Source organism: Oncorhynchus mykiss, chromosome 28 (genome assembly GCF_057628025.1).
Source record: "Oncorhynchus mykiss isolate SJ-2025 chromosome 28, ASM5762802v1, whole genome shotgun sequence".
In the NCBI taxonomy this organism is placed as follows: Eukaryota; Metazoa; Chordata; class Actinopteri; order Salmoniformes; family Salmonidae; genus Oncorhynchus; species Oncorhynchus mykiss.
In genome coordinates, this window is record NC_143049.1 from 25,703,262 (window position 1) to 25,720,268 (window position 17,007).

A 17,007-nucleotide genomic window follows, 5' to 3' on the forward strand; every position below is an offset into this window, starting at 1 on the left:
AGTGGCAGTACTGCATAAGTCTATGTTCAAATGGCCACATTGGGAATTTTCATGTGTGCAGTGCTCAGTTGTAGGCTACAGATTTGTGCTGTTATGTGCAAACCATACCTGCTGGGGGGTCTGCCCTCATCCTTCAGCCTTAATCAATATACATTTAGGTCATTTAGAATACGTTCTTATCCAGAGCAACTTAGGCCTACAGTCAAATCAAACTTTATTTGTCACATGCTCCGAATATAACAAGTGTAGACCTTACCGTGAAATGCTTACTTACAAGCCCTCAACCAACAGTGCAGTTCAAGATTAGTTACAAAATATTTACCAAATAAACTAAAGTAAAACATTTAAAAAAGTAACACAATAACATAACAATACCGAGGCAATATACAGGGGGTACCGAGTCAGTGTGGGGGGGGGGGTACAGGTTAGTTGAGGTAATTTGTACATGTAGGTAGGGTTGAAGTGACTATGCATAGATAATAAACAGCGAGAAGCAGCAGTGTACAAAACAAATGGGGGGGTGGGGGTGTTGTTGTCAACTTAATAGTCCGGTGGCCTTTTTTATTAATTGTTTAGCAGTCTTATGGCTATGAGGTAGAAGCTGTTCAGGAGTGTTTTGGTCCTAGTCTTGGCGCTCCGGTACCGCTTGCCGTGCGGTAGCAGAGTTAACAGTCTGACTTTGGTGTCTGAAGTCTCTGCCAATTTTATGGGCTTTCCTCTGACACCGCCTGGTATAGAGGTTCTGGATGGCAAGAAGCTTGGTCCCAGTGATGTACTGGGCCTTACGCACTACCCTCTAGCGCCTTATGGTCAGATGCCGAGCAGTTGCCATACCAGGTGGTGATGCAACCGGTCAGGATGCTCTCGATGGTGCAGCTGTAGAACTTTTTGAGAATCTGGGGACCCATGCCAAATGTTTTCAGTCTCCTGAGGGGGGAAAGGTTTTGTTGTGCCTTCTTCACGACTGTCTTGGTGTGTTTGGACCATGATAGTTTGTTGGTGACGGGGACACAAAGGAACTTGAAACTCTTTACCCGCTCCACTCCAGCCCCGTCGATGTTAATGGGGGGGGGGGGGGGGGGGGGGCGCAGATCTGTTGCTACGCTTACCACCTTGGGCAGACTGTCAGGAAGTCCAGGATCTAGTTGCAGAGGGAGGTGTTTAGTCCCAGGGTCCTTAGCTTAGTGATGGGCTTTGTGGGCACTATGGTGTTGAACACTGACCTGTGTTCCCTCACCGAGACACAAATGTCGGTGACGACACCAGTTGGGCCTGGCAACCGATATCGCGGCGCTACTTCCCAATTTCAGGCTATATCAATTTCCAGACAGGATGTAATAGGTTTCCCAGCACAGGTTACTTACTGCTGTTGAATTAAATATATCAAAACAGACAGGGTTTTCACACATGCTAAATGTCAGAAAAGCTTCTCCATTATATTTTTGAGGAACTTGTGGGAGGGCTACATCATTAGAGGTTGACATGGGAGTGAACATTCATTATTGTTCTGTCATTGTTGGTAATGGGCTTATAAGTACGCATTGTATTCGGAGCTTGTGGCAAATCACATTTGATTTGGGAATATTATTAGTGGCTGGGCATTTTGGCAAGGAATTGCACGGTCGTTGGGAGTGAGGTAATGATGTCTGTTAATCTGTTTTGAGAAAGGAGTTGCCTGTGTGCATCCCATATGGCAACCTATTCCCAATGTAGCACTCATTTTGATCAGAGCCCTAAAGTCCCTGGTAAAAAGTAGAGCACTATATTGGGAATAGGGTGGCATTTGGGACATATCCGAGATGTCTAGCAAAGTCAGCTTTAATCTACTGTAACAGGTGTGGCTAACAAGACTACTGCTATGGCAAGATTACACTAAATAGATGGTTTCAGTTCATATCTACACTACCTAATGTTGAAGGGGTTTAAAATGATTTTTCTCCAAACGTGCTTCAGAAACCCCATTCCTTTCATCTGAGCCATATGAGGGATTACATGATGAATCTGGCAAGCCTATTCTAAAGCTATACATTCTTACTCTCTACAAGCTTTAATCACTGTGCTGTGCAGGTGCCCTACCAGTAGGGTTGATAACCACAACTAATGTAGTGTGTAATGTGTGCTTGAGTCATAAATTGGCACCAAATAATTTTTATTGAGCACTACTTTCAACGAGGCATTCAGGACACTCCTCTTGAGCCATTTGAGATGCAGACTATGTCGGATCCAACATCTGTGTTGAGTTGTTTTGCTTCTCCCTCCTTCCTGTCCTCAGAGCCCAGAACATGTTCCGCCAGGCCATGCGTTCACCAGTCATCATGTTCCATGTGGTTCCCAACCTGATGAAGGCCCAGTACGAGCAGCTGTCACACAGCGAGAGGAACCCCAACGTGGCCTACTCCTCTGGAAGCTTCAGCCCTGACTCCCTAGCCAGCGAGAGAGGCAGCACAACCTCAGGCCTGGACCACACCCCACAGGTCTCTCTACGTTTTGTATATTGTCTGTCGAGTGTCCAGAGTGCTGCAGCGGTCTAAGGCGGAGCATCTCAGTGCTACAGGCGTCACTACAGACCCTGGTTTGATCCGGGGCTTTATCACAGCCGTCCGTGATCGAAAACCCATAGGGCGGTGCACAATTGGCCCAGCGCCGTCCGGGTTACGAGGGTCTGTCGTTGCGTTTATGATGCAAGGCAAATTTCTTTCAAAACTGATAATGAAATGCTGTCTTATCTTATATCACAGAGGATGTCCCGTGGTCCCCACCCTCACCAGCACCCCGAGCAGGGTGACGCCTACACCTCTCTACCTCACCCCCATGGGCTTGCCCATGGGGGCTCCATGGGCAAGCCCCCATTAGGCCACGCCCCTCCAGGCCGCACCCCCTCCCCTCACAGGGTGCTAAACTCCACCCCCACGGCGGGCTTCACCAAAAAGGTCGGCAGGAGACTGAACATCCAGCTGAAAAAAGGTCAGACGACACACATACACACCTAAAAAATATGTGATTGGACCTCACAGAGAAAGCATTAATCTAATCCTCTCCAGCACATCTAATCCTGGCCAGGGGTCTAAGATAAATTGTCTTAAGGCGTCAGCATGCTTCAGTTCGGCTGGCGCCTAGCCGAACTCGGCTAACCGAACGAGTGTGCTTGTAGACTACCGTAAAAGACCATCGCTTGAAAAAAAAGCGGCAATAGTATGCACTTCCTCAAAATAGTCCGAAATAATCTAAGACAACTCAAGATGTCTATTAATTTTGATGTTTTTGCCTTAGAAATATTAGTCGCGCAATTTTACTTCTAGCAAATGTTTGGTACAGTATTTTTCAATAAAAAATGTGCATGAGTTGTCTCGTTGAATGACAAAGATTTTATTGAAGAATCCCCCCTGTTGACCAATCACCGACGAAGGGACTTAGACGTTGGCTCCAAACTTCGGCTTCGCCTCCAGAAAATGTGTGTGCCCGAACAACTGAAAAACCTTGCTTAACTCCAAAACTAACAAAAACACTGCACCAAATACCCTAGTTTCAGACTCTTAATTATCCTTACACCTCTGAAGACTCTTGCCACTTCCATGCCAGGCAGAATAACTTTTGTTTCATCTCCGAACACTCAAACTTGTTTCTCCACCGACTGTTGGATAAGAGGAACCATGGGGTGTTCAGATCCTGACTGCACCTTTGTCCATCCTGAGACATACCATGTGGTTAACCTGACACTCACACCTCACCATTGTTACAGCCCCCCCCCCGCATTTGTTTGTCCAAAAATAACAGGTGTTCAACGGTCAAATTATAAAATGCAACATCTCTAATGAAATGAAACATTAGAAAGAGTGTAAAGATAAGCCAAGACCTACATTAAAAAAAAATCCAAAATTCCCCCAAATAATTAATGAAATAAGCTAAATTTAAATACCCTCCAAAAAAGAACGAATGGCGGAATTAAGTGCAGTTTGCCACGACTACAAAGACTGTAATTGTGGTAGTACCCGTTTCAAGTAGGCTGATTTTTAGGCATTAGGCTACTTGAAGGTGAAACTATGAGAAATCAAGGGGCCTACTGTAGCATTTGGAATTTGACAAAGCTTTAGTTACTTTCTTAAATTATAGCAGGTAAAATGGTTTAATTATTCATTGTTTGTATCATGCTTATATTTATAAGTACTTTGCGTCGTACTGTGAAACTGCTTGAGGTGTTAGGATCCCTTTAATCAATGACGCCTTTGTTTTGGTTATTTTATTAAGTGTGTTATTTTAAATACACTTCAAATAAAGTTTGAATTGAAGTTTGATATTGGGTCTTTAATTGACAATTGTATGAGTATAGACTCTATAAACTAAATAGACTGTCGTTCTTAAGACATTTTTAGAACTCTGTTATATGCCTATTAAATAAATGTTTGGCATAGGTTACCTACTGAGCTGAACTGGGCCGTGATATGAGGACAATAGACAAGGTGTAGGGGCTATTAGTGTAAATATTTAGTGTAACGATCCATGACCTTCCAGAGCCAACTAATCAAGACTGGTCAAGCTCTGATTCAATACTGAGCTTCTACTTCTTATCATTACAGGTATTCTGACTGACTTGTACACGCTTGGAAACAGGCCATTTTACTCAGTGTTACTTTCCCTCAGTCTAAGAATTTAGCCTCTTAGATTCTACAAATAAAATGCTGTGTTTAGGTCTGTGTGATGAGGTTGGATAAATAAATACTTGTTCTGTTAAGGAGGAACGCAGCAAAGGGTTTGGGTGGAAATATATAATTATTACAGTAGCTTCCAAATAAACATATGCCAGTCTCATCTCATTGATTCATGAAGAGATGCACACTTCAGAATCATTCGATCTAGCCATAGACTTGTATAAAGATGGCCAAACAGCTTCACACTTTTGCCTGAAATGGTGGACAGAAAATGTGTTACAGATTGAGCCATAAATTCCTAATGAAACACACTTCAGGGGTGTATGCAGTGACTGACAGCTGGACAGAGTTGGCACGGCACAGGCCTCTGCCATAGGAGACACACACATACCGGTCTCTGCCATAAGGACCAGGTGTGTGTGTGTGTGTTCCTGCCAGGTGTGGTGGGCAAGAGGGCTTGTTGCTAAGCAGCCACTCTGTCTGTGTAGTGTGCACTGTGTCAAATGCAATGTTGAAGATAGAAGGGCCCAGTCCATATGGCACACCAGCACTGTGTTGGGATGTCTCCACTGTCCTGGACTCCTGGCCTGGAACCAAGCCAGAGTACTGAAAGGCCTAGGCCAGAAATCAGGGATGCATCACAACTTTCACTCTATTCGCTATATTATAGTGGACTGGTCAAAATGAGTGCACTATATAAGGAGTACTGTAGGGTGCCATTTGAAAAGCAGCCCGTAACTCCCAACCTGGTTGATTCCTGTTAATAAGATCCCCACTGACCACATCCAGGTGTCTATCGTTCCATTTAGTAGGAGGACAACGTAAACGTAGCTCTGTTATCATCCACCAAGTTCTGGAAGACATTCCTCCTTCCATTCCTTGTTTGCTTTGGTTGAACGAGTACAGTAGTTGCAGATTAACATTAATTTATGAGACTTTGCCTGGCTTGTTATGTGTCGAGTGCAGACTAAACCTTATTTGGATGATAGATTTACTTGGTTAGTTTGCTTGGTAACTCCAACTCACTGGCCTCTTCACAAAACCCAAGCTGTAACACAATCAATCTGGAATTAGAGCACGTCTTTCCTAATCAAGCTAATGTGTCTTCAAAGATCCTGTGTACCATGTGAAGCATAGCGATGGTTAAGCCATTTACTGGTAAGTGTAATACGTGCCCATACTGTGGTGGGAAGTTGATTGGCTTATTGACATGGAAGGGATTTAGAGTGTTCTGAAACAGAATCCTCTGAGCATTCTGGAATCCTCTGTTTGCGTTCTGCCTTGCTTGCATTACCGTACACAGCTCAGACAGTCAGACAGAGGGATTAGGCTGGGCAGACATTCTGAGACATTCTGAATGTGGTGCCGTCTGGGAGAGAAGCGGTCCGATCCCCATCCTCTACACTCTGAGTTGGTCTCATTAGGGCGGGAGGGTTCTGCAGGTTCAACACTGCGTCTTGTCTCAACATTCCCTACTAGTCCTCCAGATTCCTTCCCATGTTCCATTTTCCTCTTGGAATGCCTGTTTTGGTTTTCTATGGCCATTTGGACTATATGTTTTATTGCTGTGTACGTCCTAGTGTACCTGTGATATGAAGGCAAGTTCAAATATAGGCCATCTCACACTTTTTCTCACACTTCCCTCAGGTCCGGAGGGTCTGGGTTTCAGCATCACATCGCGTGACGTCCCCATCGGCGGCTCGGCGCCCATCTACGTGAAGAACATCCTGCCCCGAGGAGCTGCCATCCAGGACGGACACCTCAAGGCTGGAGACAGGCTGCTGGAGGTGAGACCCGAGATGAAAGGAATAGCGCTCACTGCCTGATCACCCTTCCTGTTTGCGTTGGTTTATGTTATGTTGGCATCATACAGTCTGCCACATAGACATGTTTAGGCTGTAAGGATCATATTAGTGATCTCAGTGGCGTTTAGCGGTCTCAAAATGAATGTGAATCTGTATGTTACTAATGGCCATTTGCCTTCCAGGTGAACGGAGTGGACCTGGTTGGGTTGACCCAGGAGGAGGTGGTCTGTCTGCTGAGGGCCACGCCCATGGGAGGGGCTGTGGGGCTTGTGGTGTTACGACAGGAGGAGACCTTCCTGCCCAGAGAAGTGGTATGTCTCTCTGCTCCCATATCACAGCAAACCCTACTTCCCTCCACTCTAGGACCCTTAGAAAGTAGAGTCCCCATTTGTCATATGTCCCCTACTCTCAGGAAAGTATGTGTGTGTTAGTTTGTATGTATGTTGTTAGGTCCTGTGGTTGTATGTATGTTGTTAGGTCCTGTGGTTGTATGTATGTTGTTAGGTCCTGTGGTTGTATGTATGTTGTTAGGTCCTGTGGTTGTATGTATGTTGTTAGGTCCTGTGGTTGTATGAATGTTGTTAGGTCCTGTGGTTGTATGTATGTTGTTAGGTCCTGTGGTTGTATGAATGTTGTTAGGTCCTGTGGTTGTATGTATGTTGTTAGGTCCTGTGGTTGTATGTATGTTGTTAGGTCCTGTGGTTGTATGAATGTTGTTAGGTCCTGTGGTTGTATGTATGTTGTTAGGTCCTGTGGTTGTATGTGTGTTGTTAGGTCCTGTGGTTGTATGTGTGTTGTTAGGTCCTGTGGTTGTATGTGTGTTGTTAGGTCCTGTGGTTGTATGTGTGTTGTTAGGTCCTGTGGTTGTATGTGTGTTGTTAGGTCCTGTCGTTGTATGTGTGTTGTTAGGTCCTGTCGTTGTATGTGTGTTGTTAGGTCCTGTCGTTGTATGTGTGTTGTTAGGTCCTGTCGTTGTATGTGTGTTGTTAGGTCCTGTCGTTGTATGTGTGTTGTTAGGTCCTGTGGTTGTATGTGGGTTGTTAGGCCACGTGGTTGTATGTGTTAGTATGTTGTTTGTGTGTCTTATACCCTGTCACAGATCTAGTTCATCTCCCAGTTCTCCAGTAAGTCTTGTTCTCCTAACACATGACCGTTCAGCGTGTTGATTGATTGTGCTGCTCTTTATCCTGGTGAGTCCCAAATGACACCATATTCCCTGCATAGTGCACTACTTTTGACCAAAGCCCAAAAATCTTGGTCAAAAGTAGTGTGCTATAGGGAACAGGGTGCCAGTAGGCTGCCATTCGGGACGAAACCCCTGATCCAGTTATTCTCAGTGGGAACCTGTAGCGCTCAGCTCCCTCAGAACAGATTAGATGGATGGATGGATGGATAGATGAGGGAACAGTCAGGCCTGGGACAGACTGAGAAATGCACATTGTGTGGATTATCAATCAGATTGAGCAAGCAGCACCAACACACTCCAAACCAGTAGACCTGGGAGTAATGTTTCAGTGACATGAAATACCTCCCAAATGGACCCCTATGCCCTATGCTGCACTACTTTAGACCAGAGCCCAATGACACAGCCACGGTATTGTCTAGAGGGTGACGACACTGTTTGAGATTGACTCATGTAAACATTAACAGTCAAATGTAATGTACATATCATATACATATATTGTGTGTACATAGACGTTCAAGGGGTTAATTTTTTTTACATTGAAAGGTTTTATTGTTTCTTAAATAATACAATAATACAACACATTTGGACTTTTATTAGTGTCTGACAAGCAGGGCGGCAGCGTAGCCCAGTGGTTAGAGCGTTGGACTAGTAACCGGAAGGTTGCAAGATCGAATCCCCGAGCTGACAAGGTAAAAATCTGTCGTTCTGCCCCTGAACAAGGCAATAAGATTTTGTTCTTAACTGACTTGCCTAGTTAAATAAAGGTAAAAAAAAAAAAGTGTTAATGCTGGAGTTATTTATGAGGACTAAGTCAGTTTATACGTCTCAAATGGCACCGTATTCCCTACATAGTGCACTACTTTTAACCAGAGGCACTATAAAGAGAATAGATTATCAATGGCTCCTATATTATGTCCCAACTCAACCGCCAGTGTCCTTAAACACCTGTCGAGTACTGAGCTGAGTTATTCCCCCTGTTGTCATAATAATGGGAAGTGGTTTTCTCCTCTCCATTAGTGGAGCCCAGTCTTCACCACCACCCAACAGCAGGTTCAATCAACCTCACCACCCCCTGTCGATGAGTTATTACAACTGAAGACTCGCACACCATATTGGCTGGCTGTCACTCTGGGTCTATGGCTTTTCATCAGAGCCTTATCGAGATCAATACTCATCCTCTGAATAGACCAGGTTTCTTTCACTCAATATGTATCCCAAATGCCACCCTATTCCCTATGTAGGTGCACTACTTTTTACCTGGGCCCATAGTGCTCTGGTCAAAAGTAGTACACTATATAGGGAATAGGGTGCCCTTTTGGAACGCAGACTCAATCTATTCATCTGTCTGCTGCCGTCTCATCTGACACATGAAAGGAGAACCTCTTCTACCCCCAGGGTTAGGGTTAGTTAAATTACACATGAAAGGAGAGAACCTCTTCTACCCCCAGGGTTAGGGTTAGTTAAATTACACATGAAAGGAGAGAACCTCTTCTACCCCCAGGGTTAGGGTTAGTTAAATTACACATGAAAGGAGAGAACCGCTTCTACCCCCAGGGTTAGGGTTAGTTAAATTACACATGAAAGGAGAGAACCTCTTCTATCCCCAGGCTTAGGGTTAGTTAAATTACACATGAAAGGAGAGAACCTCTTCTATCCCCAGGCTTAGGGTTAGTTAAATTACACATGGGAAAGAGAACCTCTTCTACCCCCAGGCTTAGGGTTAGTTAAATTACACATGGGAGAGAGAACCTCTTCTACCCCCAGGGTTAGGGTTAGTTAAATTACACTGGGGAAAGAGAACCTCTTCTACCCCCAGGGTTAGGGTTAGTTAAATTACACTGGGGAAAGAGAACCTCTTCTATCCCCAGGCTTAGGGTTAGTTAAATTACACATGGGAAAGAGAACCTCTTCTACCCCCAGGGTTAGGGTTAGTTAAATTACACATGAAAGGAGAGAACCTCTTCTATCCCCAGGCTTAGGGTTAGTTAAATTACACATGAAAGGAGAGAACCTCTTCTATCCCCAGGCTTAGGGTTAGTTAAATTACACATGGGAAAGAGAACCTCTTCTACCCCCAGGCTTAGGGTTAGATAATTACACTGGGGAAAGAGAACCTCTTCTACCCCCAGGGTTATGGTTAGTTAAATTACACATGGGAGAGAGAACCTCTTCTACCCCCAGGGTTAGGGTTAGTTCAATTACACATGAAAGGAGAGAACCTCTTCTACCCCCAGGGTTAGGGTTAGTTAAATTACACATGAAAGGAGAGAACCTCTTCTACCCCCAGGTTTAGGGTTAGTTAAATTACACATGAAAGGAGAGAACCTCTTCTACCCCCAGGGTTAGGGTTAGTTAAATTACACATGAAAGGAGAGAACCTCTTCTACCCCCAGGGTTAGGGTTAGTTAAATTACACATGGGAAAGAGAACCTCTTCTACCCCCAGGGTTAGGGTTAGTTAAATTACACTGGGGAAAGAGAACCTCTTCTACCCCAGGGTTAGGGTTAGTTAAATTACACATGAAAGGAGAGAACCGCTTCTACCCCCAGGGTTAGGGTTAGTTAAATTACACTGGGGAAAGAGAACCTCTTCTATCCCCAGGCTTAGGGTTAGTTAAATTACACTGGGGAAAGAGAACCTCTTCTACCCCCAGGCTTAGGGTTAGTTAAATTACACTGGGGAAAGAGAACCTCTTCTACCCCCAGGGTTAGGGTTAGTTAAATTACACTGGGGAAAGAGAACCTCTTCTATCCCCAGGGTTAGGGTTAGTTAAATTACACATGGGAGAGAGAACCTCTTCTACCCCCAGGGTTAGGGTTAGTTAAATTACACTGGGGAAAGAGAACCTCTTCTACCCCCAGGGTTAGGGTTAGTTAAATTACACGTTGGAGAGAGAACCGCTTCTACCCCCAGGGTTAGGGTTAGTTAAATTACACATGAAAGGAGAGAACCGCTTCTACCCCCAGGGTTAGGGTTAGTTAAATTACACTGGGGAAAGAGAACCTCTTCTACCCCCAGGGTTAGGGTTAGTTAAATTACACGTTGGAGAGAGAACCTCTTCTACCTCCAGGGTGAACATAGGCCTGGTTCTTCTTACTCTGTTGTTTTGGGATAGAGCGCTGGAGCAGGACATTCCTCACCCTAGGCAATGATTACTGATATAATGATATCTATAGAGGGCCTGTAGTGGTGCGTATAGATGTGCAGTTTGGTAAAGAAATGCTTTCTCTATTGGTATGTGAAACACTTGTTACTGGTACCACTGTACAGTGTACAGTCCAGATAAATGCATGTTACTGAAGATACATGGATCATTATTAGACATTTTAGTTTTCATTGCTGTTCATTTTCTCCAGTGGTATTCATATGAGCCTGGAGGTCCAGAACACTGCTGCTTTTCTCTTCTACCTGATGTTTAATTCCACCCACCTGGTGTCCCAGGTCTAAACCAGTCGTTGATTAGAGAGGAAGAATGAAACTCAGCAGTGGAACTGGCTTCAAGGTCCAGATAGGAGTTTGCCTGATGTACACTGTAGATGCTCCTCCCTCAGTTAGATTTGATGTACAGCGTTGCTGCAAACATCTGTCATTGACTACAGTTCTTCTATCCCCCGTCTCCCCTAGAATGCAGAACCCCAGATGCAAAGCCCCAGAGATTTGGTAAGTCACCTAAACCTGTAGCCTACACTACACAGTGGAGGCTGGTGAGGGTAGGACGGCTCATAATAATGGCTGGAATGGCATCAAACATTTTATTCTGTTCCAGCCATTACAATGAACCAGTCCTCTGATTTAAAGTGTTACCACTGTCCCGGGCCCACCCACCCCTGGCTGCTGCTGCTCAGCACCTTGCCTGGGTCCTGCAGCATGTTAGGAGCTAGCCTGCAACACTGCCAATTAGGGCTGCACGATTATTCACATTTTTATTGGAATTGGGATGCACAATGTCCATATCGGAAGAGGCTGTGATATTTTGAACCGCCATTGTAACGCACTTTCCATTCTTTTCTTTTTCAGTTTTGATTTATTACTCAAGTTGACAGTGTTCTCTACTCAGTCTTTCCTCTTTAGGCAGCTTCACAATCCCCCTGCCCCCTGTCACTCATGCAGGCAGTTCCTCATGCTCCAGATTCACTCAGCATGCATTGACCAAAAAGCAGCATGCAGTCAATAGATTCCTAACTTGAACTATGCAGCTTTCCACTTTGCTTCTTAATATAAATCCACATTTTCTACATGATACAATTTGTTTGTGTATTTTGCTCTCTGCCAAACTCTAGATCATTTTATTTCTATGATTCCAACAGGTGTTTTGATCTATGATCACAAATAAAATCGCAATATTTGGTACAAAAATTGTAATAATATTTTTTGCCGATATCACGCAGCCCTACTACCAATGTTTGAGTAAAGGGGCACCCAGTACATCACTGGGGCTGAGCTCCCTGCCATCCAGGACCTCTATACCAAGCAGTGTCAGACTCCAGCCATCCAAGTCAAAGACTGTTCTCTTTGCTACTGTACGGGAAGTGGTACCGATGCGCTAAGTCTAGAACCTTCTACCCCCAAGTCATAAGACTGTTAAATAGTTCATCCGGGTGGCTATTGGTTAAGTATTTAACTATCTGCATTGACCCTTTTTGAACTAACTCTTTGTCTCATCACAAACTGCTGTTACTGTTTATTATCTATCCTGTTGCCTAGTCACTTTATCCCTACCTATATGTACATATCTACCTTAATTACCTCATACCCCTGCACATCGACTCGTACTAGTACCCTGTGTATATAGCCAAGTTATTGTTGCTCATTAGCTGTGTTTGAATACCCATACTAACATACTGCGCTCTGGATAACATACAGTATATACTCCATTTCCGTCACAAATAGAATGGTTAGTATGAGTGTATCTGAACACAGCTATTGAGTATTTATTCCTTATTATTTCTCTATTTTTCTCTTTGCATTGTTGAGAAGAACTCATAAGTTGTTGTTTACGAAGCATGTGGAAAATACTGATTTATTGGTTTCGAACCCATTCAATGTTACTGGGGTAACACCTACCTATCCCATGTCAAAGAAAGGCTTAACATGCTGCCGATGCTCATCTGAATTAGAGGGGTAGCCCTAGAATAGAGGGATACTTTGGTATTTTGAGATAGAGGGATACTTTTTACTATTCCTTCATCTACTTCCCCAGAGTCAGAAGAACCCATGGATACCATTTTTGTGTCTCTGCGTTCAGTTTGAGGGAAGTTAGAGGTAGTTTGAGCCAATGCTAACTAGCATTAGGCTTCCAGTCATTGCGCTATGTTGGTCCTCCCTTTGCTGCTATAACAGCCTCCACTCTTCTGGGTAGGCTTTCCAATAGATGCTGGAACATTGCTGCGGTGACTTGCTTCCGTTCAGCCATGAAAATTAGTGAGGTCAGGCACTGATGTTGGGCAATTAGGCCTGGCTCGCAGTCAGCGTTCCATTTCATCAGAAAGGTTTTCGTTGGGGTTGAGGTCAGGGCTCTGTGCAGGCCAGCCAAGTTCTTCCACGCTGATCTCGACAAACTACTTCTGTATGAACCCCGTTTTGTGCACAGGGGCATTGTCATGCTGAAACCAGAAAGAGCCTTCCCCAAACTGTTGCCACAAAGTTGGAAGCACAGAATTGTCTAGATTCTAGAATGTCATTGTATGCTGTAGCATTCAGATTTCCCTTCACTGGAACTAAGGGGCCTAGCCCGAACTATGAAAAAACAGCCCCAGACCATTATTCCTCCTCCACCAAACGTTACAGTTGGCACTATGCGTTAGGGCAGGTAGCGTTTTCATGGCATCCGCCAAACCCAGATTTGTCTGTCAGACTGCCAGGTGGTGAAGCGTGATTCATCACTCCAGAGAATGCGTTTCCACTGCTCCAGAGTCCAATGGCGGCGAGCTTTACACCACTCCAACCGACGCATGGTTATCTAAGGCTTGTGTGCGGCTGCTTGGCCATGGAAACCCATTTCATGAAGCTCACGGCAAACTTTTCTTGTGCTGACATTGCTTCCAGAGGTGGGTTGGGTGTTGCAACCGAGGACAGATGATTTTTACGTGCTTCAGCGGTCTCGTTCTGTGTGCTTGTGTGGCCTACCACTTTTTGACTGAGCCATTGTTTCTCCTAGACGTTTCCACTTCATAATAACAGCACTTACAGTTGACCGGGACAGCTCTAGCAGGGTAAAAATTTGACGAAGTTACTTGTTGGAAAGGTGGCATCCTATGACGTTGGTGCCACATTGAAAGTCACTGAGCTCTTCAGTAAAGGCCATTGTACAGCCAATATTTGTTTATGGCGATTGCATGGCTGTGTGCTCTATTTTATACACCTGTCAGCAACTGTGTGGCTGAAGTAGCTGAATCCGTTTGTGTGTACACACACACACACACACACACACCTACTAGCGTACCATAGAGTCTAGTCATTGCGCTAATACTAGTTAGCATCTTCCTTCAAAATGAACACAGAGACAAACATTTTTTCTCCCAAGACTATACACATCACTTCTTGTCCAGTTCAGATTGTCCTCTGCTTTGCTGTTAGTGACGTGGTTGGTAGTGTCAGGTTTGTAAATATTGAGTCAACCATTGTCAACATTTTATTATTGATGATGGTATGCAATGCAGCCCACAGACAAATGCAATTAACTTTATTGCACGATGTCCATAAATTCTCCATGTCCTCCAATTGTGCACTGATTGATTTAAAAAAAAATAATAATTCAAGAGTTCAGTAGGGTTCTATAGAGGGGGATGTATTTTCACTACTTAAATAATTGGCTCAGTGAATGAAATGATTCAGTGGCATTAACAACCTGGCCAACTCGTCATTTTACCAATCTGGGAGGCAAAGTCATTAAAGAGTTCAATAATTCAGCAGTGTATTTCAGATGGAATCAATGCATTAGAATATACTTTGTTTTGAAATAGATCCATGATTAACTATACTGTATCAGTCAGCCATTCAGTAGCGTTATTTATACATTTGGTGCTTCTGTAACCATATCAGTTCGTTCCTCAATCCATACGCCTTGGTTGGAGAGCGAGGTAGCAGTCTAGAGTGGTAGTTCCATGTTCCCTGTGCTCCTGTGATACCTGACCGCTGCCTGCATTCATGGTTCTTATCGCAAGCGTGGTCTGTGGCCAAATGGAGAACAGTCTTGGTTATGATCCCCGCTGGCATATCGAACCAATCTTGCCTTCATCTGACTGATAATCTAAGTATAGGTTTAGTTCAGGGTGGTCCTTCTCCAGTAAACCTGTCATACCAGGACCAGGAGATGTGTAACCAAGAGATGTAGAATTTTCTTATGTGGAAACGGCCCAGTTGTGTGATTTTCCTCAGTAACATTTTACTTGAAGTTATCGTGGTGCCTAGATGAGACCCAATCCAGAGTGGGAGGCACCTTGGATCTCAAAGCAATCTCTTTCCTGTGGGATTTTACAAGCCCTCGTCAAGCCCTCGTCAATGAATCCCCTTCTCTCCTTCCTGGCATGTTCCTACCACAATGTGAACCTACGCGTTATACACCTTGGACTCATAGCAAGCTCTCTTTCGCTCTCTTTCTCGCTCGTTCTCTCTTCTCTTTCTCAGTTTCTCTTTCCCTCTACTTCCCGAAATATAACCTCCATCTATTTCTCTCTCTCGCTCCCCTTCCCGACATATTGCATTACCATTTCATTCTCTTTTTCTCTTTTTCTCTCTATCTACTTCTCTTTTTCCTGCTCTTTCTCCTTCCGACATACTGTATGACCTTCATCTTATTTTCTCTCGCTTTTTCTCCTTTCTTCCTTTCTCTCCTTCCCAACATTCTCTCATCACTATTTCTCTTTCTTTTGATCTCTCGCTCTCTCCTTCCCAACATATTCTCTCCATCTTTCTTTCTATATATTTTTCTCTCTCCTTCCCAACATATTCTCTCTTCTTTCTATATATTTTTATTTCTATCTCTCCTTCCCAACATATTCTCATCTTTCTTTCTATATATTTTTATTTCTATCTCTCCTTCCCAACATATTCTCTCCATCTTTCTTTCATTCTATATATTTTTCTTTTTCTCTGTCTCTCCTTCCTGACATATTTATTATCTCCATTTCATTCTTTCAATCTCTCCTTTTTCTATCTTTTCACTCTCTTTCCTTCCCAACATTCCCTCCATCTCTCTTTCTCGACTCTTTTTCTCTTTTCTCACTCTCTCTTTCGCTCTCCTTCCCGAAGTTCTCTTTCTATATTTCTCTCTCTCCTTCCCGACAGAGTTAACTCCATCTCATTCTCTCTCCATTTCTATTTTTCTCTCTCTCCTTCCTGACATATTACCTCCATCTCATTCTCTTTCTATTTTTCTCTCTCTCCTTCCTGACATATTACCTCCATCTCATTCTCTTTCTATTTTTCTTTCTCTCTCCTTCCCAACATGTTCCCTTCATCTCTCTCTCGTGTATGAATTTACAAGCCTTGCCAATGAATCCTTTTCTTCTCTCCTTCCCAGCATATTCCCTCCATAATGGGCTCAATTATAAACAGCAGATGTTATCTATTGTTTGAGGCTTTGTTCCACATGACTCTCAACAACACATGAACTTGACTGTTCTGTTGTGGTGCCAGGCAAGACAGCAAGCAGCACTAAGGTTCTTATACCAGTACAGCCAGAATATCTTTGTGAGTCTCAAATGGCACCACGGTATCTATATAAAGCACTACTTATGGTCAGAAGCAGTGCACTCAGGGCTCTGAATTAGAACATGTCATTGGTAGTACTGGTGCATTACATAGGGAACAGGTCAAACACTCAGACAACAGGAAACATCACATAGACCCTCCACAACAAGTGAATCAGAACTTTGCCAATGTTAATCATTAATCATTGTGTAATTGTTGGTAGTAATAGGTTATTTATCTTTGAGGCAGGAAGGGTGTTAGCCTGAGGACACAATGGGGACAGTTGTCACACATGGAATGTGTTGCAAATGGCACCCTATTTCCTAGAGAATATGCTGGCATTTGGTACTGGGCCTTGGTTTACAGTTGACTTGATGCTGCTGCACTTCTAACATGTTTGGCGCTGTTGCTTGATGGGCATTGGCAGTACCATGGCATATTGGGCCTGTGGTGATCTCTGGGAGGTGTATGGGATGTAACCGTGGGTATTGCCGAGTGACGCTGGAGGAAGGGAACAGTGAGGGAGGCCATTGTGGCCGACTGAGGTAACCGCCCCCAACAGTGTCTGTCCCAAATGGAACCCTATTCCCTTTAAAGTCCATTACTTTTGACCAGGGCATAGTTCTCTGGTCTAAAATAGTGCACTATAAAGGGAATAGGGTGCCATTTGGGGGACAGT

At 44.0% G+C, this 17,007-nt stretch overlaps 1 protein-coding gene across 15 annotated transcripts in view; it reads left to right on the forward strand.

Moving 5' to 3' along the window:
- Window positions 1-17,007, forward strand: part of LOC110508784 (partitioning defective 3 homolog) — a 220,082-nt gene that overhangs the window by 108,622 nt on the left and 94,453 nt on the right. For all 15 annotated transcript variants that reach the window (XM_090224832.1, XM_021589600.3, XM_090224830.1 and 12 more), the window contains 5 exons: window positions 2,273-2,474; window positions 2,739-2,964; window positions 6,294-6,433; window positions 6,634-6,762; window positions 11,262-11,297. In XM_090224832.1, the coding sequence (XP_090080958.1) occupies window positions 2,273-2,474; window positions 2,739-2,964; window positions 6,294-6,433; window positions 6,634-6,762; window positions 11,262-11,297 (733 nt within the window). The remainder of the gene's footprint in view (window positions 1-2,272; window positions 2,475-2,738; window positions 2,965-6,293; window positions 6,434-6,633; window positions 6,763-11,261; window positions 11,298-17,007) is intronic.